The 21,433-nt window shown below is 53.1% G+C and overlaps 7 protein-coding genes across 7 annotated transcripts; 4 read left to right on the forward strand and 3 right to left on the reverse strand.

The window, feature by feature from the left end:
• Positions 1-442: 442 nt before the first annotated feature.
• On the forward strand, positions 443-1,670 carry N7443_002676 (metallophosphatase domain-containing protein; the record flags this gene model as incomplete). The annotated part of the gene is made up of 3 exons (XM_056882732.1): positions 443-638; positions 796-1,094; positions 1,173-1,670. 3 exons carry the CDS (start codon positions 443-445, stop codon positions 1,668-1,670), a joined length of 993 nt encoding a protein of 330 aa, XP_056744573.1.
• A 2,620-nt stretch (positions 1,671-4,290) lies between these two features.
• On the forward strand, positions 4,291-6,018 carry N7443_002677 (J domain-containing protein; the record flags this gene model as incomplete). The annotated part of the gene is made up of 1 exon (XM_056882733.1): positions 4,291-6,018. The coding sequence occupies one exon, from the start codon at positions 4,291-4,293 to the stop codon at positions 6,016-6,018; it is 1,728 nt and encodes a 575-aa protein (XP_056744574.1).
• A 1,521-nt stretch (positions 6,019-7,539) lies between these two features.
• N7443_002678 (putative sterol o-acyltransferase (APE2)) lies at positions 7,540-9,419 on the reverse strand (the record flags this gene model as incomplete). Its single annotated transcript, XM_056882734.1, has 6 exons — positions 7,540-7,566; positions 7,622-7,663; positions 7,721-7,976; positions 8,025-8,735; positions 8,789-9,232; positions 9,301-9,419. The coding sequence occupies 6 exons, from the start codon at positions 9,417-9,419 to the stop codon at positions 7,540-7,542; spliced, it is 1,599 nt and encodes a 532-aa protein (XP_056744575.1).
• Positions 9,420-10,084: 665 nt separating this feature from the next.
• On the forward strand, positions 10,085-12,850 carry N7443_002679 (AP-1 complex subunit gamma; the record flags this gene model as incomplete). The annotated part of the gene is made up of 5 exons (XM_056882735.1): positions 10,085-10,094; positions 10,160-10,283; positions 10,337-10,525; positions 10,581-12,693; positions 12,755-12,850. The coding sequence occupies 5 exons, from the start codon at positions 10,085-10,087 to the stop codon at positions 12,848-12,850; spliced, it is 2,532 nt and encodes an 843-aa protein (XP_056744576.1).
• Positions 12,851-13,661: 811 nt separating this feature from the next.
• Positions 13,662-15,141, reverse strand: N7443_002680 (putative nucleotide-sugar transporter; the record flags this gene model as incomplete). The annotated part of the gene is made up of 4 exons (XM_056882736.1): positions 13,662-13,935; positions 13,997-14,842; positions 14,928-15,004; positions 15,058-15,141. 4 exons carry the CDS (start codon positions 15,139-15,141, stop codon positions 13,662-13,664), a joined length of 1,281 nt encoding a protein of 426 aa, XP_056744577.1.
• Positions 15,142-15,722: 581 nt separating this feature from the next.
• N7443_002681 (uncharacterized protein) lies at positions 15,723-20,444 on the reverse strand (the record flags this gene model as incomplete). Its single annotated transcript, XM_056882737.1, has 3 exons — positions 15,723-20,027; positions 20,089-20,191; positions 20,251-20,444. The coding sequence occupies 3 exons, from the start codon at positions 20,442-20,444 to the stop codon at positions 15,723-15,725; spliced, it is 4,602 nt and encodes a 1,533-aa protein (XP_056744578.1).
• A 257-nt stretch (positions 20,445-20,701) lies between these two features.
• N7443_002682 (uncharacterized protein) lies at positions 20,702-21,028 on the forward strand (the record flags this gene model as incomplete). The annotated part of the gene is made up of 1 exon (XM_056882738.1): positions 20,702-21,028. One exon carries the CDS (start codon positions 20,702-20,704, stop codon positions 21,026-21,028), a length of 327 nt encoding a protein of 108 aa, XP_056744579.1.
• Positions 21,029-21,433: the final 405 nt, after the last annotated feature.

A 21,433-nucleotide genomic window follows, 5' to 3' on the forward strand; every position in this document is an offset into this window, starting at 1 on the left:
GGGCACTTTTCTAGGGCTGCCCTGCCATGGTCTAGAAAGTTGGAAGTGGCCATACCTGGTGAGATGTGAGTGGATGCTGTTCTTTTATAGATGCAACGAGAGATCAGCCAACATATGGTGTTTTAATATACCCTTCTGCTTTGGACCACTACCTCCTCCATATTCCTCTACATCTCTTTCTTCATCACTATCCAGTATGATCCAACTTGCACTCTTTCGTCGGGGTCTCCAGTTGTTTAAAGACTGGGTCCGATGACTAATAGTCTACCATGGGCCTTCAATGTTTTTCTTCCATCACCTGCCTCCTTTCTACTGTACTCCTGTTCTCGCTATGAGTCCCAGACCAGCCCATTTGCTTCGCGCTCACCGCGCCGCTACCGGGCAGCACCAACAGCCCTGCATAGCCGCATAGTCGAGATCAAAATTTCTACCAACAATAATCATGCGTCGCAAAACACGTTTTGTCTGCGTTTCCGATACCCATGGCTATACCCCCTCTGAGGCAGGGTTCAAGCTTCCGGCTGGCGATGTGCTGATACACGCGGGTGATTTGACTAACAAGGGAACCATGTCCGAGCTCCGCAGGACAATGGACTGGATCTCTAAGGCTGACTTTGAAATCAAACTCATCGTGGCTGGTCAGTCTTTTTTTCCCCTCAAGATGCCCGACGGCGCTTTATTGGGTGAATTGTACGAGTTGGACACTGGAGCGTGCTGGTGGTTCACGCCACAGCACTACTTGGGGCAACATAAGGTCTAAGGGCTTCGCCGATTGCTGAACTCACCAAGTTACAGGGAACCACGATATCACGCTAGATTCAGAATTCTATGCACAGCATGGACAGGGCTTTCATGGCGACCAACTCGAAGATCCACGAAAATGCACGGAGTTTATCACGAGGTCCACGCCTTCTGTCGTACTGCTTCAACACCAGGCAGCTGTTATCCGATTAGATCGAGCCGACGGTCCAAAAACATCATTCAAGGTGTTCGGGTCCCCATATTGCCAATTCCAGGGCAAATGGGCTTTTGGATACGAATCAAGCAAGGCGAAGGCGCTCTGGGATCCGATTCCCCTGGATACTGATATTATCGTGACGCATACGCCACCACGGTCTCACTGAGACCAGAAGCCGAACGGAACGTTCGTCGGGTGCGACGCGCTTCGCCAGGCCCTCAGCCGCGTCAGGCCGCCGTTAGCTGTATGCGGTCATGTGCACGAGGGACGAGGCTACGAGAGAATCCGCTGGCAGCCCGCGCTTATCAAAATAGGGCTTGATGCTGACGGCGTCGATTTTGTCACTCGGGGCGTTCTGCCACCCTCTGGAAGTAAGAAGCAGAGCCTGGTCGACCTCACGGGTAGACGGGAGGCACGCCTGGACAGCGAGGGGTTTTCGTGCTCAGCGCCGGCCTCCTCCAGTCCGATGTTACCATCGGGGGTGTCAGCTGTGTCTGGGCAGGGCTTTGCTCCGTCTCTGAGCGCTGCTGATACCCATGGGCTCGATCACGCCCTGCGAATGCTGAGAAAGGAAACTTGCATCGTCAATGCTGCTATCGTCGCCACTAGCTGGCCGCATCGGGGAGGCAAACGGTTTCATGCGCCGATAGTGGTCGACTTGGAACTACCAGTTTGGCAAGATACGGCTGCCGCTGATTCACAATGCATCTGACCTCGAGTCGATCTCTCCGCGGTGCGTTCTCTATGGAGAATGACTCGTCTTCCGCGGGCAAATCGATCGCCGCACAGTAAGGTAGGTGTCCTACCATGCACGCCGTGGCTTGGGACCGATCCAGTGCTTGCTGCCATGCAGGATCCCCGGGGGGGCTTTGGCCTTCGGCTGCATGGTGGTTGGGCGCTTTGATGCATGATCGCTCTGGGATTCGTCGACTGGTGACCCGAGCATTCGAGAAGGCTGTCAACGCTTACATCACTCCGCACTGGCGGGCTGCGAGGGCCCCGAGGCTGTTGATCCTTGAAAACCCGACCGTAGGTAGTTTCAAGTACATGGATATAGAATAAAATCACTTGGCCGTAGAGCCTCCAAGTCAACTTGCATATCCCCACCCTCGTAGAACCCCGCAGATCAACATGTGCCCGCATCTTCTTGCGCATCTGACAGATCGCAACGGAAGTTGGCGCATCACCAACCGTGATATCCTATCTTCAGTCATCTGCAACGGAAATCCACAGAACTCAAACCCCCGGTGATTCAGGTTCCAGAAGCATCGGCGCTTGGAGCCGCGCCATGAGTGGGTGAGGATAACGGCAGGCGACCCCGAACCAACCAGGCCACGGGCCTCCCACCACCTTGACACGACCCATGCGAGGCCGATCATGGAGATTCTTCACAAGACCAGACGTCTCGAGGGGATGAAAAATTGATACACCAATGCCAATGACGCAGGGGGAACCTTCCAGTTACCGTTCAAACACGGGCCCTGCATGTTCAGGTGGCCCAGGGCCAATCCTTAATGTACTGAGGTGCTTTCAGATCCGACGAGTTTACGCTTAAGCTTGGAACCCAGCTCAGGAGGAGACACTTTGTGCAACATGACTGGTTCTCCTGGTGTGATCGGAGGATTATGATTATAGACTATAGGGTGTTGCCGGTCCAGATTGAAAGTGACGGGCCACGGGTCTCCTCAAATGACGGGATCTTGTTTCCCCGTTGAGTCGTGCGTCGTGCGTCGTGAGTCGTTACACTCACGCAGTCCTCTCCCAATTTCCAACCCAGCTGATGGGTTCGCAGATTAATAGATCAGGCCGCGCGGACCGCAGCATCGGGACCAGATGACAAGCTATCCGAAACTAGAAAGTGAACCGTGTCGGGGTGGGGGGAGGGGTCAACACCTGGAGGTGAGCAGAGACACGTTGGATCATGGGTCCAAAGTGGGACAGAGACAGCTGGTCGACTTGGCCCCCCTCTAGCAGACTAGCAGACTAGTCTCTATGCAAAGGGTCCATTGACTAGAAGATCGGCTAGATCGACAATGCCTATCACGTTTGAATACAATCAGAAGTCAAGATCGGATCTGATCTGAGGCACCTGAATATCCTACACGCGGTCATTAGTGTCAGAATGAGTAATCGTGATCAGTGATCGCTGTCGCAGATAGAAAAGCGGTGAGTGCTATATATAGGAGCCAAGGTTCAAGCGTGGAGAAGAGAAGTGCGTGGCCGAATCAGCCACGAATTAAGGTGTCGACGGAAGCACCCGGGGTTTCCACGCGAGCCACGGATCTGGCTCAGGATCAGGCACGACACCTAGGTACGTGTCTATACCTAGCCAGTACATCTACTTAGTGCCTACCTAGATAGGACAGGACAGGACAGTCAGACCGACCCCGGGAGGGAAATCGTTGCGGCCAACTGCCATAGAGAAAGCGAGGCGCAGGCAAAGGCACCCTATGCGGGGGGCCCATTGGACACAGGAACGGGGTTACCAAATTGAGAGAGCTACATAGGCTAAAAAAGAAAAAGAAAAGAGAAAAAGAGCGAGGGAAGAATACCGGACGACGGTCCAGCCCCGCAAGCATCTCACATCTCGTGTTGATTGATCGCCCCGCTTCCTGTATCCAAGGCGAAAATGCCTCTGCGCGGGCACGGCGTCATTGGTGGACAGGGTAGCAAATCGGATGAGACGCACGGCCGGAAATGGGCTTGGGAAAGTAAAATCTGAATAAAAGATGAAAGATGAAATAGCTAGGTGATTGTGATGAGGTGCTGGCGCCCTGGAAAGAATGGATGGGCGCGACCCAGAGCTTCTATTTGAATGAGGCCCTTGTTCTTGTCAAGTGTCAAACCCCCTAGCAATCCGGGAAGCGTATCCCGCCACTTGCAAATCCCTCAGTGGCGGAATGCCAGTTTCCCCTTTATTTCGTTTTCCATTTTCCATTTTCCATTTTCCATTTCCATTTCCATTCCCCATTTTGCCTTGCATATTTAGTGACATCGCTTTTTTCGGTCTTCTCGGGGGGCGGCTTGGCTTATACACTCTGTCTGACCCCATCCGGTCCATCGGACGAAACTACTCTCTTAAAGAATAGCGTCGGGCTGGCCGTTTTGAATGTACCTCTCGGTCATCTATTTCTAAGCTTGACATTATTTGCCTCCCATCTCCTGATCCTGCGAGAGCCTTCTGGATGCACCGGCAACCAAGTTGGGGCCCATAACATACGTCGCTCCCTCCACCGCCTCTTCCCCTCTCCCCTCTTTCGTTCACTCCACTCCCCAATTCCCTCCCAGGGGATTCAATTCTTACTATCTTTGTATGGTTATCCCCTGCCATCATGTCCTCATCGCCGGATATAGACCCGTATCTGGCCTTAGGGGTCGCCAAAGATGCCACCATCGCAGAGATCCGGGCCGCCCATCGCAAACGAGTGCTCAAATGCCACCCCGACAAGATCCAAGATATATCGCAACGCAATGCCGCCCAGGACGAATTCCAACGGGTCCAGCAAGCCTACGAACTGCTTTCAGATGAGACTCGACGAACCCGCTACGACAGAAAGGTCGAGTTGATCGCACTCAAGCGTGAGTTGGAACGCAAGCGATCCGAGGCCATGTATTCGCAACGCGGGAGTGGAAGCTCCCGGGAAATGCGAGGCGGTCACATCGTGGAAGAGCGAGTGCCTGTGGATGTCTTCTTAGACGAGGAGTTGCAATACACAGAAGAACCGCGGACAATGTCGCGCAAGGACAATAATGAGTTTAGAAGGCCAAAGGCAAAGCCAGCCGAAGACAAGAAGAAAACTCGTGCACCCCCGACCACCTACCGTGCAGCCAAGGATGATCGCGAAACCGCCAAAGCGACGCAGGCGGATAAGGCCAAGCAACGGGATCGAGATCGCAAGCGCCAGGCCTCGGCCAAGCGCGAGGATGTTTACGAGACTTACGGCCCGACTGTGGTATCTGATATGTCAGATTCAAGCGACTCGGACACCTATGTGCCCCCAAGGAGGCCAGCCGCCGCCCGCAGAACAACTCGTGACTCCTATGAGACCCGTGAATTCCGGGAGTCTCGCGAGCCGCGGTCCCGCCCCGCAGAATCTTCCTCGCGGAGGCGCGAGCGCATCTATGAAGACGAAGACGACTACTCTGATCGCTTTTCCTCCCCTAACAAGCACGAAGGCTGGCAAACACAGGCGGAGCAGCACATTCAGCGTTCCAGGAACGAAGTCCCGCGAGCCTCTCGGTCTCCACAACGACCCCGTGGTTACGACTCGACGGAACCAGACTCCAATGCTACAAGGCGCTCGGGACGGTCCTCCCGCTCAACCCGGGATCAGTCTTCTTCACGCCACAATTCCCACGAGCACCTTGAGTCATCGCGGAGCTATGACTTCAAACTACCCAAGATCCCCACCACCGCCACCTCGCCTGCCCATAAGGCATCCATGCGGCCGTCATTGTATACCCGCGCCGCCACTGCTAGTGCCACGGGCTTTACTCGCAAGCGCGAAGGGTCCAGCCGCGAGGAACCAATTCTGGAGAAAATGGCACGGGAGCCGGTTCGTGAGCCTCGTGAGCCTCGTGAGCCTCGTGAGCCCCGTGAATCTCGTGAACGTGATCGTGATCGTGATCGTGAACCTCGCGAGCGGGAACCAATCTCACGTTCCTCGAAGCGCTACGACTCCGGCTACTCAAGTCCCAGCACACCCGAGATGCCCCAGCGCGGTGCCTCTCCCAAGACAACGACTACACGCTACAAGATCGATGACCCGGTGGTGATCGAGCCCTCTAAATCGAAATACCGCTCCAGCTCCCCTGAGCGTCCCCGCGGCCCACCCAAGCGATCAAGTACCTACCAGTACAAATCTGAGGCCTCACCCCGCATCGAGGTGCGCACTGTGCGACCATCTAGACCTCACGGCGACGTGGATTACGCCCCGCGCCCCCGCGCCGAAGACGTAAAGTACGCCCGCGAGATCCGGCCCGAGAGTGTCAGTCGCTCCAGCCCGTACTCAGAGGAATACACTCGCCACCCACCAACTCGCCGAACAACATATGCTTGAAGCATACCCTCAATAACGACTATCTATGCATTTTACACAATCCAAGTAACGACAGCTATACCAGCTATAACGCCCATGCACATTTTTCTATATTTGTTCTTCTTGTTCATACTTCGAGCTGCTATCAGTTCTTTCCACAGACCTCAGTCTCCAGTCACATCACATGCCAATCACATGTTCGCCCCATTGCTATTCAAGCTTGGAGTGTACCTTGCACATGGCCAGACTGGAGACTGGGATCCAACCCTAAGCATTGGGACGGTCTTGGTATCGCGTGATTAGCACGCTATGTTCTCTTTGTCGGCGTAATGGGACAGTTCCCGGTGTTCTTTGCTTTGGATATACACACACAAGAAACACCCAATGGCGCAATTTCCTTTTCTGTCTGTTTTTTTTTAATGTTTTTATTTTTCTTGTGACTTCTTGTGGGTTGGTTGGTTTCTCTATTTTGCGACCTCCCGGGAGATGGTTAGATACCCGTGCATAGTACCGGGAATTCTCTACGAATTGATGTTTTTTTGAAATGGTGAAATGAGATGACATGAGATACGATAGGTGATGCTTTCCTTGGATTTCGGGGAGGTGATTCTAGTTGAGTATATTTAGTTCAGTATAAGGCTGAGGTCTGGAGTTAATATGACTTCATCAAGATGTTATTTAGCTAGAATGGAAATTGCGCACTTAATAATTGGGTCGTACCAAACGTTTTCACCAAGATATCGCAGAATGAACATAGACTCTTACGGACTTTTAGTGAATGTTTCCATTTAGGATGGACGAGATCCGTCGGCCAGGCTCAATATTTCTCAACCTCCATATTTCCTTTTCAAATTGTTATTGTTGCCTACCATCACCGCTCCGGTACCGCGTCTCCGGCCCACTAACGACTTCACCTTCACTGTTGAATCCCACTGATCCGTCCAACCCAACAAGCCCTTACTCTTTCTGGTCTCCCTCTTCCGCCATCCTATTTAAACCCTCCTCAAAATGCCAACAGAATCATATTCCCCCTCCTGAAGCTCGTGGAGGATTTGACGGGTTTGAGCATGACGATGCCTTATGGTGAGAGCCCGCGGTTGGGCTGAGGGTGCTGGGTTTGAAGCGGGGGATGTTGAAGCTTCTGCAGCATTATTTTACTACTCGAATACGGAAGAAGTTAGGTGGTGGGGAGAGGCTATGGCGAGGCGATTGGAGCAGAGCTATTTACTTGATAGAGGTATCCAGGAAGGTTTCATTGATGCAGACCAGAAGGGAAAATTCCCGATGGCATGGAGGAATTGGGCTGAGCAGACGGATGCACTGTTTTCTAGAACGGACGTTCAAGTTGTGTGTAAGAAATAGTTCGCTGGTAGTAATTAAAGTTCAATTGAGGAATACACTGTTGCGACTATATACAAGGCCCTGTACAATAGGGATAGTCTAGACTAAATAGAGCCGTCCAAAGCAAATGCAGATGGGTATAAACAGAACACTCTTTCCAACCGCGGCCAACATACACTCCAGTATTCAAAGAGTTTGAGTTTAGAACAAGACATAGAGTACACACATCTAGAGCCTTATATTAGTATCTGCATGAAGTCTTGGCGAAAGAACGTCAACTTACTAACGAAAGACCGAGAATCATTGAGAACCAGAAAAATACATTCTAGACTAGGTCAATAACAAGTTTCTCAATCAAAGGGGATAGAAGACTGGAACTTACATTGAGGACCGTTCGGCCCCGCATCAAACGAGACTTCTGGGCTGCCACGATGGGCAGTTGCAGCATCATGCAAACGAAACCGTATCCACGTAGCTTCTTTGTGATGCAGCTCATGACCAGCTCGTGGAAAACGGCGCTTACCAAGAAGGTAATGAGCATGGCAATGGGCTTCGAGAAGTAGGTACGGGCTGGGAAGTAAACGTGGCGGAAGAGGAAGTTGTGGACAGGAACGTTCCACTCGCGGGAGAACTCGAGCCTGCGATTGTCAATAAGGAAGAAAACTGGGTTCAGTAGGACAACTTACCAGTCACACGAGTTCCACCAGTCGGAGTAGAAGTGTCGGTCCGCAAACCGGGTCAGTTCGGCGAATGCACCCAGAATGTATTCGAAGATAACCAGGAATACCAGCAGGAAGGTTATCATAAAGGGGAATAGAAGCATGCTGATAGTCTCAGCCAAGACGAGCGCCTTATCAACCATGTTGGTAACCGTTTCGAGCTGGGCATGGGCTTCGTTGAGGACTGGCAGGATGAACTCCTCACTTGTCAGTGTCAACAGGAATATGCAACCAAACACGGCCATGGTCTTGTAAGTAATCTCTGACCAGCGCCGGTGGCTTCGGCGGGGATACTCAATTTCGTAGCACAGGGTCGGGCAGAAGAGATAATCCACATAGTTTGCTACGTTAAGGTTTTGAGGGTACGAAATATTGCCGAGAGGAGAAGTCAGCTCTGTAGCCAGATCTTCGCGCAGACGGCTCAGCGGTTCAGCGGGAGCGTCCTCGTCATGTTGCAGCTTCTTCGGTAGCCGCCGTCCGGAAGAGTCTGGGTAATGAACTGCAACCGGAGAGCTCGGCGCCATCGAATCAGACTTGTCAAGAGCGGAAAGACGGCACTCAGTCTCGCTTAGGTGGCCATTGTAGAAAGCGTATGAGTGCAATTTCATGAGAATCGTCAACAGGTGGAGGGTAAAGAACACCTGGGCAGTCCAGGTCCAAATGCGCATGAACGGCCAGCTATCATTTTGGTCAGCAGCAAATCCTTCGAGACTGTTTGAACTACAACTCACTTGACCCATACAGCTAGCCAGATTGCTTCACCGACACTCTGCAGAAACACTCCACCGCGAGCCCAACGAAGCCAGCGCGGACCGCTTCGGTACAGCTTGTGCATTGGCAAGACAAGCGCGGAGCTCGTGACCATGGCTAGATCACTTATGGCCAATTCCCACACATTGGCGCTCAACAAGCTCCAAACCCGGACTCGCAGCGGATACCCGGTATCTTTGACATTGCGCAACACGGTGGTGACCACCATGATAAACAAAGAGATCCAGAAAAGGATGAAGAAGCCGCGGAAGTTATGGTAGTCGCTCTCGGGATCAAAGTGAGACACGCGGGGTACGTAGTCGATCGTATAGAAGAGGCGATTCCGAGCCCGCACTTGCTTGCGAGCAGTTGAGATCGAATGCGCTGAAGGGGGCGCATCTTCGGGGACCGGGGTAGAACGGCCACTGTATGGGAGGTGGATAAGCTCAAGTGCAGGTCTAACAGGGCAGCTTGGAAGCTATAAGCGACCTACCTGGTGTCCGCAGCCAGCTTGTCCACCACGGGCGGCGTGAGACTCACATCTGCCTTGGGCAGGGGGATAGCGCGCGGCCGCACGACGCCAGACGCATTATGGGAGATGGCACTGGACATCCTGAAGGAGATACAGTTGTAGAGTCGAGGAAAGGGGCCACATCGATGGTGGTGAGAAGAGATCCACCGAGGAGTGGTTTTAAGCAGACTGGATCTATTGTTTGACGCGGTCCAACAGGGGACCGAGTATTGGAGTACTGTAACGGGGCCACTACGTCAACGGTTAGCCCTACGGCGAATGATGTGCACCGGAGCTCTTCCGAGTAGAGAATTAACAAGGCTCAGCAGCAAGCATATTCAGCTGGTATCTTGGCAATGGTCATTCGATGCATAGGGTTACATATAGGCAGCTATTTTGTTGTGGCATCCACAGTACCTCGAGGTAAGGTGATTTACCTTACCAGGGACATGTAAATTACGTCAGGGCGCATGTGCTGAGTCAGAATCGACACCTTGGAATTTTCAGATGGTTTGTCAGGTGACTTGTCAGATGACCTTACACACAGCGATACCCGCACTATTCCTAATAAAGCCTAGCCCATCCTCCCGCGCCAAGAAGCCAGGTCGACCCAAGTCACGGGCTCATAATAAAGCACAGTCCAGACCGGCTGCTTCACTTTCTGACGAGCTACCTGCATTATCTTCGAGTCCCTTCGCGGACTTTATTGATTTTCCCCCCATTCGCCCCTTCACTTCCCTGACCCCCAGCGGGGGCTGTGGCCGTCATGTCGTCCCGTACGTTGCCCGCCGCCCCTCCTCCCCTGACGATGGAGACCATCTAACCCCAACTTGTCCAACAGTCAAGCAATTCATTCGAAATGTGCGGTCGGCCAAGACAATCGCCGATGAGCGGGCCGTTATTCAAAAGGAAAGCGCCGCCATTCGAGCTTCATTCCGCGAAGAGAGTCACGACTCCGGCGTTCGGTATCGTCACCGCACCCTATCCATTGCCAAAGCCTCGTCTAATACTGTTGCAGGAGGAACAATGTGGCCAAACTGCTATACCTTTTCACCCTCGGGGAGCGGACTCACTTTGGTCAGATTGAATGCTTGAAGCTACTCGCCTCACACCGGTTCGCAGACAAGCGTCTGGGTTACCTGGGGACGATGCTCCTGCTTGATGAGAACCAAGAGGTCTTGACACTCGTCACCAATTCACTTGGAAAGTGCGTGTTATGAGCGGGTCATTGGATGGGGAAAGTAATGCTGACAACCACGCAGTGATCTTAACCACTCCAACCAATATATCGTCGGCCTCGCCCTTTGCGCTCTCGGCAATATCGCCTCTATCGAGATGTCCCGTGATCTATTCCCCCAGGTTGAGGCTCTCATGTCCACGGCGAACCCTTACATTCGCCGAAAGGCGGCTATCTGTGCTATGCGGATATGTCGCAAGGTCCCCGACTTGTATGAACACTTTTTGGAGAAGGCCAAGACCTTGCTGTCAGACCGAAACCATGGTGTGTTGCTCTGCGGCTTGACATTTGCTATCGATCTCTGTGAGGCGGAAGAGGAGGAGGAAGAAGGTGGACCGGAGGGTGTGATCGAGATGTTCCGGCCGCTTGCTGGAGGACTCGTCCGCGCTCTCAAGGGATTGACAACTTCTGGGTACGCGCCGGAGCACGATGTCTCTGGTATCACGGATCCCTTCTTGCAAGTCAAGATTCTTCGGTTCCTGCGGGTTTTGGGCCGAGGAGATGCGGCAACAAGCGAACTGATCAACGACATCTTGGCCCAGGTGGCCAGCAACACTGACTCGTCCAAGAATGTGGGTAACGCTATTCTTTACGAGGCCGTGCTCACGATTCTCGACATTGAAGCCGACTCTGGTTTGCGGGTCCTCGGTGTCAACATCCTTGGTAAATTTTTGGCCAACAAGGACAACAACATCCGCTACGTTGCATTGAACACACTCAACAAAGTCGTTGCCATTGAACCTAACGCAGTACAAAGACATCGCAACACCATCTTGGAATGTTTGCGTGACCCCGATATCAGTATTCGCCGACGTGCTCTCGATCTCAGCTTCATGCTGATCAACGAGAGCAACGTACGGGTCCTCGTGCGGGAACTGCTGGCTTTCTTGGAGGTTGCTGACATCGAATTCAAGCCTATCATGACCTCGCAGATTGGTATTGCCGCTGATCGATTTGCCCCCAACAAGCGCTGGCACATGGACACCATTCTCCGAGTTCTCAAGCTGGCTGGGAACTACGTCAAGGAACAGATTCTTTCGTCATTTGTGCGTCTCATTGCGACCACCCCCGAGCTGCAAACCTATGCCGTTCAGAAGCTTTACTCATCATTGAAGGAAGATATCTCGCAAGAGGGTCTGACACTGGCTGCTACATGGACAATTGGTGAATATGCCGACAGTCTGCTGGAGGGTGGCCAATATGAGGAGGAGGAACTAGTCAAGGAGGTCCGGGAAAGTGATATCGTCGATCTGTTCACCAACATCATGAACAGCACCTACGCCACGCAGACCGCTATCGAGTACATCACCACCGCATCCATGAAACTTACCGTGCGCATGTCAGACCCCGCTCAGATCGAGCGTCTCCGACGTTTCCTGACCGGCCGGACTGCTGATTTGAGCGTCGAGATTCAACAACGTGCCGTCGAATATACCAACCTGTTCGGTTACGATCAGATCCGTCGTGGTGTGCTCGAGCGTATGCCCGCGCCTGAGATTCGTGAGGAACAGCGTGTTCTTGGTGCACCAGCCAAGAAGCGCCAGAGCAAGGTCCTCCGCGGCAAGTCCACCAAAGCTTCCAAGCCAGCGGAACACGACCTGCTCCTCGACCTGATGGGTGGCTCTGATGCTCCTGTGACCAGCCCGACATCTAGCGGGTCCAACACCGCCGATCTGCTGGCAGATATCCTTGGCGGCGACTCGGGCCTGTCGTCGCCCGCCCCAGCTCCCGCCCAAAACAGCATGAACAACAGCTCCGTCATGGACATGTTCGGTTCAAACGGTGCTTCACCTTCCCCGCAGCCTCAAGCTGCATCCGCCGGTTTGGACCTGCTCGGTGGTGGTGGTGTTGCACCTTCGCCTACTTCCTCACCCGCTCCCGTCTCCTCCTCGACACCCGCACACACGGTCTTCAACAAGGACGGCCTAGTCCTTGCTCTACAAGTCCAGCGGAGTGGTAACAACGCTCAAATCATGGCCCGTTTCCGCAACGAGTCCAACTTCGACCGCTTCACCAACGTCGGCTTGCAGGCTGCAGTACCCAAGAGCCAACGCCTGCAACTGAGCGCGATTAGCAAGGCCGAGCTCGACGCCGGCGACGAGGGGACCCAGAACATGCGTATAACTGCAGTCAGCGGGGTAAGCAATTCTCCCTCCTCCTCCCTACCTACCAACCACCAAAGCTAACATACCCATTCAGTCCCTCCCTCCCAAACTCCGCCTTCGTCTGCGCGTCACATCCGGCCGCGATAGTGGAGACAGCGTTACTGATCAGGTCGACTGGACGGAGCCGTAAATCGGTTGAAATGAAAAGAGGAACTCTGTTTTTGCTTCTTTGGATCTTGATCATGATCTTGAATGAGTGAAAAGGAGATATGGCAGAGCGCTTCAAAAAGTCGGGCGGATGAGCGTCTAATTTCTCACGCAGCACCTCGTTCTATACACCTCTAGTCACTTTTACACGGACCCCCATCTAGACATTTTAGTTTCCTCTTTTGTTCCACGCTTTGCCTTTCCGGCAATTATTTCTTGTACATGTTTCGGTTGCAGATGAGTCAACGCATGAGCCTGTGTTACATGGTGCAGAATTGAGGCGTTTCATGAAATGATCCTTTTTGCGAAGCCATCCCCTAGGTAGCGTAGCATGTCAGCTTTGAAAGTCTTGGAGAATAAGGACTGATTATGTAGCCAGCTCTCCAAATTTAGCCAACCTTTGCTCGTGAATAATTCATTTAAGGCTTTGCCAACTCATTATACCGACATCCAAAGATCTCAATTGAACAAATCAAGTGGACTCCATATATTTTACAAGAATACATGAATGGCTACATAAATCCAAAGATGCTTATTGTTAGAAAGTTTCCGTGATTGTAGGTAGGGTCAGCCAATAGTGAGATGAATCAAGCCATACGGCTCTATAGATCAAATAGAAACAGCAAAACCTTGAACGCAAAGAAAGTCCTATATATCTCCCAGAGATATTCAAACAGATAACTCCAGCGATGTATCAGAATGCAAAATCATATCCAAAGTATCGAAGCACACAGCTTCGAATTATACACCAAGAGACAGATCTTCCCTATTATCACAGATAACTCATGTTAGACCTAGATATGCTCGATCGGCTCCTCGGGGAGCAAAACCTGACCCTCTCTGGCATGGCTCGGAAGGCAGGCCTTGAGAGGAGGTTGGACGATGTCATTGAATAAGAAGGTTCCGTAGACAAGAAGACCGAAACCGACGACTTGGAGCCACTTGAAGGATTCCCAGCCCAAACCTAGCGAGACGACCCAGATGAAGAGTGTGCGGCAGGTATCGATTGTGCTGCGCGAGGTGGCAGAGACGGAGCGAGTAACGGAGAGACCGAAGAAGTTGAAGCCGCTGGCTTGTGTTAGTATGGGCACCGGAGAGTATCTGGAAAGAAGGGAAGGGGGAAACATACCCAATGCTGATCATGATCAGCATGCTGGAAACGGCAACGGCGCGGTTCGAAGTCATCTCGCGCCATCCCTCCTTCACATCGAAGTAGCCGTAGCGACCAGCCTCGGTGTTTCCAACAGTCACATACATGACAATCATGCCGATCACGGTAACCGAGAACCCAAAGATACCTTCCCAGCCAACAACCTGGATAGGATCCATGGCATAGTTCTCCAGGACCCACTCTTCCAGCACAAATTGTGAAGCAGTAAAGATCTGCGCAGCGGCAATGAGGAGCACACCGATAATGGTCTGCACAGCCTGGGGGGTATTTGTGACAGTCTCACCAGAGAAACCATCATCCTGAGTGAGATCGTGGCCGCTGTCGCTGCTGAAAAGTGCGCCGGACAGTCCGACAATTGCCACACCAAGAACAACGACGAACAGCGCGCTCCACTGGTACAGGAAAAGCTTGCGACGGAGGAAGAGGACACTGAACAATCCAACAAAGAGAACAAGAGCACCACGCGTCATCTGGTAGATACTCGCCGCTACAAAGAGCAAGCCCACGTTCATAAGAGTCGTGCCGGCAATGTCGCAGCATGAAGGCGCAGCAAGAAGAAGGATTCGCCATCCACGAAGCGGAATTCGATCATCATCTTCATTAATGGGCTTAGGATGTCTCTGGTTCTCCGGTCCATCGATCGTGTGGGCATCATCGTCGCCTTCCTCCTCGTTCACGGGACGGTAGCCGCCCGCCAGAAGAGGTGACGCATCGCGGGATAGACGGGGAGCAATGAAGCTCTTGTATAGCATTGAAAGTCCAATAACTAGCCAGCAGCCCATTTCACCAACGAACATCTGTGCCCTGTACGAGCCATACATGGTCAGCTTGTGTCACGCTAGTCATCGCCAGCACGCTTTGTGGTGTCAACCTCGTAGTATACACATACGTTTGGATAACCGGTTGCTCGAACAGCTTGCGCTCCTTGGGATCGGCAGAATCGCAATTCCGTACACATTGCATGTCCTTTGATTGGGGTTAGCTGGGGGGACGCCGGTTGATGGGAGAGGCGTGCATACCTGGTACTTGTTGAGAATGGTGTTGCAGACCCCGGTCACGAGCATCATCGTGACCAGGATCGGGATGAGATTACGGCCTGCCATGATTGCCGTGAAGAGTAGTAGGGGAGAGGAGAAGAGGAGGGGAGAAGTTGAAGTTGGGAGTTGAACAAAGCGGAGATGCCTTATCGCGTGATAAGCGGCAGCTGACAGTAAAGTGGGCCCTGTCGATCTATCTATGTTTTTATGCTTAGTTATGTAGCTAGTTTATTAGCACGTTGAATATGTACTATGGTCCACAATAGATATCTATGGGTTACGAGGATTACAGGATTACAGGAATTAGAATTATTTGCAAGCAGGTTCCATTTAACCGTACGAAAATCAAATATTTGCCGAACCATCACACTTTCCCGGCGGCGAACAAGTCCCATCTTTTTCCCCCTGAAGAACGCCCTCGCTGAGCTGGGAAATCACAAAGACAAAGAAAAGAGGATAGACATCGCTCGGAAATGAAAGACAGAAAAGCAGGAGTCCCGCGTTGGGTATTGTACACACACTTCGCCCCTGGAAAGAAACAAAAGAAAAAAGACCCTATGTACGCCGTAAAGCCGCCAGTAACAAAGTCGTGATATCGGTCCATATTAACGGAAAATGTAAAGAAAAAGAAAAATCGGTTGTGTCGATCACAAGGCAGGAATGGGAAGGTGGGCGCTGTCGAGATTCTTCGACTCCTGGTGCATGCGCTGGAGACGCTCGAAGTCAACTTGAAGGGCCTCCGCACCACCAGTGAGAAGCTGGTCGTCCAAAGCGATGGTAGGAGGAATAGCCATCCACCCAGCCGATGCCTCCAGTGATTCGGCATCCCAGGGCATCCAATCGGGCCATTTGACGGATTCCTTGGTGTCGGGGTTGTTTTTGTCCTCGGGGGTCTGAGTCGCTAGGGCAACATCCAAGGAGTCGGGGGTGCTGTCGGACTGTTCTCCAGAGAACATGTCGGCATTCATAAACTCTTCGAAGGGGTCGTAGCCCATTTCGCGGCGTCGGCATTCCGCAAATATGGGCTGGAAGGTGTCGTGGATCTTCTCCAGAGACATCGGGGCGTCCGCCCACGGATCCCTCAGCCCATCAACCTTGCTGAGATCCTTCTGGTTATCCTTGCCCGGTGAAGGCTTGACATTCTTGCCAGCCCGGCCAGGAGTGAGTTGCTGGGTGGATATGGCAGGAGAAGCAGTCTTGGCTCCCAGGACGCTAGCCGCGTGCAACATAGGGGTAGCGGTGGGGGTCACCGGAGCCGGCTTGGCAGGAGAGGCTACACTAAGCTTGTTGGGACCAGATGCAGCTGCTGTGGCGGCCGCCTTGGCCTGCAAGGTCTTCGGGTCAAGGCCCAGGCCAAGGTCGATGCTGTCAAGATAATACTGCATAACGTCCTCAGGCGTCTCTTCTTCCTCCGCTATGTGGTCGGCTCTCATGTGCATCTCCAACCCGGTTTGGGTCGTGTAGCCTTGAAGGTGACGTGGGCACTCGGCAATAGCGCACGTCCACGGCCCTCCTCGAGATAAAGCTGCGGCTTGGGACTTGGCCTCTGCCACGTCCTGCTTGTACTTCGCAGCGGCAACGGGGGTAGCGCTGGCCTGCACGGGAGAGGCACTGGGACCAGCATGGGATTGCTTTCTCTTCTTAGGCGGAGGAAGCTTCAGCTTCTCGGGAGCAAGACCACCGGGGCCATAAGCGTGTGGAACTCCCGAGGGAGACGGCGCTCCAAATGGCGCTGGCGCGACACTTGCAGATTGGCTAGAGGCGCGACGGGCTCGTTGGAGAGCTTCTTCTTCCTGCTGCCGCTGGAGCTGTTGGAGATTGGTCGCGTTCAATGCAGATGTGCCAGGCTGTGTGCTCGGAGGACCCGAGGAAGCAGCTTGTTGTTGCTGTTGGTTGGCGTTGGACCGTTGCTGGTTCATACGAAGCATCATAACCTGGAATAATTTTCGAATGAAAAGAATAGAGCCGGTCAAATAATCCGGAGTGATTGTAAACTGCTCGTTGATAACCCATTCGGCTGAAGGTTTGAACTGCCGCATCAACTGAATTCGCATGGCAAGAAGATTCCTCACGTTCTTCTCCTGGCCTTGCAGCCGGGGAAATCCGTGTAACACCAAGACATCCAATCGACCAAGCACATCCAAAGAATCACGCAACTGCTGAGTCATGATTGCCTTCTGCTCTGGAGAAACAGGTATGGGCTTCGAAGCAGGTGCGTTCTTGGCGATTTCGGTGTAAACCTCCATGACCTTGGCCGGGAGGTTCTTGTTCCAGGCTTCTTCTGCCATCGCCCGGTTGAGAACTGAGCCACGGAATTGCACACTTTGCTGTCGACGGATTTGAGCCTCGACCTGTGAACGCTGCTGCGGGCTCATCTGGGCAATTTGCTCCTGTGTGAACTGAGCACCAGGTCTAGCAGGCCCGCCAGGGGGTGCTGCGGGTTGAGGCTGCTGAGGCATGGCCGTGACGCGAGTCTCGGCAGTTTCATCGGCGTTAGGTCTTTTCTTCGAGGCCTGTTTGGCAGGCGGCACCTTGGTTGCCTTGGCTGCGGCTGCAGTCTGCGCCTTCGCAGGATCTGGTACCTGGGGCTGATGTGGTGTCGGAGGCTTCGCCGACGGGCCGGGCTGGGGTACAGAGACTGGAGGCTGTTGAATTGATTGGTTCGGAGCCGATGGCATGTTTCCTGTCATCTGTGCTCGAGTCTGAGCAGCTTGCATGAGAATCTGTCTCTGGCGGTTGCGTAAGATCTCGCGAATCTGATCGTCGGTGAAGTTTACAGAGTTAGGCCCCAGCTTTTGACGGGCCATAAGAACGTCTTGAGCGGTAATTGGGCGCATGGTTGGCATGTTAATAGGAGGCTGCGGCTGGGCGGGCTGGAAATTTTGTGTGCCGCTCTGCGTGTTTGCCATCTGGGGTTGAACTCCTTTGAAAGGAAGTCCCGCACCCTGTGCATTGGGGTCCTTAGCCTGGTTACTGACAACCTGCGCGAAATGAAGTTTTTGAAGAGTCATGAGTTTCGGCAGATCGACGCCATTCGAGGCTTGTGGATTTGAAGCGGCCCATTGCTTGAGCTGGCCCCAGGTCTTGATGGTCTTCGGCACCTGAGAGGAAGAATTGCTGATAATGGACGGCGGGAAGGGAACCTGGTCCATTTGTTTGACTTGCTCCTGGTTCATCTCAATCCCATTGTTCTGGTTGCGCATGAGTTGCATCTGGTGGAGCTCTTGCTGCCGTTGCCGTTGTTGCTGCTGCTGCTGCTGTTGTTGTTGCTGTTGTTGCTGTTGCTGTTGCTGCTGTTGTTGTTGTTGCTGCGGCGTCAGCTGCTGACCTTGAAGCTGCTGTGCTTGGGTCTGTCCTGCATTCATGCCCGGTTGCATGCTCATCGAGTTCCTCATACGATTGTTTGCCATCTGTCCAGTTGTCATTGCCGGGTTCTGACCGGGTTGCGATGCAGTCTGCTGAAGAGAGCCAGGCGGCTGAGGGGCGTTACCTCGAGCCATGTTGTTTGCCAAGTTGGCGCGGCGCTGCTGATTCAGAAAGAAAGCATTTAGTTGCTCGTTGGTCATCTGCTGTAGCTGGTTCTTGATCTGTGGGGGAAGATTCGGAGGAAGCTGCGGTCTAGCTTGCATTCCAGGCTGCGAGACACTGCCAGGTTGTTGGCCCATGTTTGGTGGACGGGACGGAGGTCGAGATTGGGCAGAGACTTGAGCTGGAGACATCTGACCAGGCATTGGTTGGTTCAACATTGGCATCGCCGGGCTTTGCTGGGGGATATGGGGTTGCGACTGAGGGTTTGCCTGACCACCATGTCCTGACATCGCCATCTGAGCCTTCTGGGCTGCTTGAGCACGAGCCTGTGCGTGAGCCTGGGCTTGGGACTGTTGGGACTGAAACTGGTTGCTGTTTTGCATCTGCTGCTGGTTGAACATATGAGGGTTGACGTTGGCTCCGTTCATGTTGGCTTGGCCGTTCTGACCCATTCCCTGTGGGAACATGTTCTGCTGATTTGGAAAAGCCTGGTGGTTCATTTGTGACGAGCTGGCGGGGACAACCAGCTGGCCCGCTTCCTGCGATCGCAACCCGTCTGCCTGCTGGCCTTGGATATTCTCCACATTTACAGTTCCGATGAAGGGATTCGAAGGATCAAGACTCTGGCCGGGGCTTCCGGAAAAGGCGGAGTTGCGTTGGAGGTTCATCATGTTTTGGAACATCTGAGGATTGTTCATAGGATCACCACCAGCCATCATTCCATCTTGGTTAGGTATTTGGCCACGACCCATCTCCATGCGAGCGCGACGGTGCCTTCTCAGTTGATTCAGTGCTTGCGAGCGGAAGAAATAGGTCAACGGATCTAGATTCTTTCGAGCCAAGTACTGCTGCTGCTCTGGATTCATGTTCGACAGATTCATCCTAATCTTCTCCATGTCTTCGGGCGAGGTCTTCGACTGCATTTGCGAAGCCAGACGGGCCACATGGTCGAGTTCTTGTTGGGAGAGGGTATTCAGATCATCGGGGAGGGGGGCGCCATTGCCGGGGCGTTGCTGGGCTCGCTGTTGCTGTTGCTGCTGTTGATGCTGCTGTTGTTGCTGTTGCTGCTGCTGCTGCTGCTGTTGCTGCTGTTGCTGCTGTTGCTGCTGTTGTTGTTGTTGTTGCTGCTGCTGCTGCTGCTGCTGCTGTTGTTGTTGCTGAAGCATCGCGGCCGATTGTTGTCGACGCTGTTGCATTGCCGCCTGCTGGCTCATGTTGTTCATTCCCATCGCCATCTGTGGCTGGCTCTGAATGGGCGACGTCTGCATGGCCGGATTCATCTGTTGCGGGAAAGCACCCTGGGGTTGGTTCGGCATGGCACCTCCCTGGAGGGACATACCACTTTGTATCGCGACGGCGGCCTGTCTCTGTCGAGTATCCTTGATGTGGAGTAGCTTCTCCATACATTCCTTATCATATTCGGCCTGTGTAGGATCGATGTCAGCATGAAACTACCTCGTCAAGACACGAGCGGAAAGGACGAACACGTTCGTTGGCCTTTTGGAAGGACTTCTGCTCAAAACTCAGCGCGGCCTGGGCGGCCTGGTTGATATCGATCCGAGGTTGGATGAGACGAAGGGAAGTAATCCTATTGTAAATGACAGTCAGCATGCAAAAAGTAAGAACAAGACAAAGGACCAAACAAACATTTGATAAACGTTCATCGCCCGGTTCTTGATCGGAACCTCAGCCTTCCATCCAGTGTACGGTCCTTGGTTCGACAAGACATGGGCGACATGGGCCATGATGGCCTGAGCATTCTCGTTCTTGGGCGGCTGCATGCCCGGCGCGACTGCACCAGGCATGCCCCCGCCAGGGTTGGTGAACTGAGCGGGATTCATGACCGAAGCCCCATTCGATGGGGATCACTGATCAATCCGCGAAGGGGGTGTCGTTGCGATCAGCATTCGCTGGGGCGGTGTGGTCCGTGTCGGGGGCGTGATAAAAGACGAAACGATGACAGTCGCGAGATCGTGAGACGCAGGGTCGGAATACGGTTCAGGTCGCAGATCGGCGGGAAAGGAAAAAAGGAAAGGCGGGTGCTGATGTGGAACCGTACTGAGTTGAGTCGATCAGGGAGGGTGGGGATGAATTCAAAATGACCCAAACGGAAGGCAGAAGAGTGGATGAGCAGCAACGAGCGACCAGCACGGCGGAAAAGCAAGGCGTTCGGGCACCAGCGTTAATTGGATTCAATTCGCTGACAAAAGCCTGGTTGTGGCTTGGAGCGAATGAGGTCGACGGGTGCAATCGTAGGGTGGATGGGATCCGTGACAGGGATGCTGCAGCTCTGAAGTCGCACCAGGCTGTCCCCCGTCGTGTCTGCAGAAGCCGATGGGAGGGTTGGATGAAGCAGCCACGAATTCGGGAGGACACCACGTTCGAGGTACGAACGAGGAAAAGGATGAATATCGACACCGAGTGAAGGGGGGGGGGGATGGGAGGGAAAGACTTGAGGCAGGGTTGGGTCTCAAAAGGTTGTTTCAAGAGTGCACAGGACTCTTTGGGTGGAGGGGCCCCGGGGAAAACGGGCGGAGGGGCAAAGCTGAACAATCCCCCAAAAAAAAAAAAAAAAACAAAAACCAAAGTACAGTACGGCTCTGAGTATGAAGATGAAGAGGAAGAGGCCTAGATGGCTGGGAGAGAGAGAAAGAAAGGGTATTGTAGAGCAATCGCATTCACTGGAAGCTGGTGACGACGAATTGGGTGTATTGGTAAGGCTGTATTGCGCGAGTATTGAAATGTCAAAGGTCACAAGGCCAGGCACAAGAGCCGCGTGATCGTCGATGTTTGAGTAATTTATACGTATTTTAAGTATCAAAGTTACACG

Source organism: Penicillium atrosanguineum, assembly GCF_028827265.1.
Source record: "Penicillium atrosanguineum strain IBT 20685 chromosome Unknown utg000002l_segment0_segment0, whole genome shotgun sequence".
Taxonomy (NCBI): Eukaryota; Fungi; Ascomycota; class Eurotiomycetes; order Eurotiales; family Aspergillaceae; genus Penicillium; species Penicillium atrosanguineum.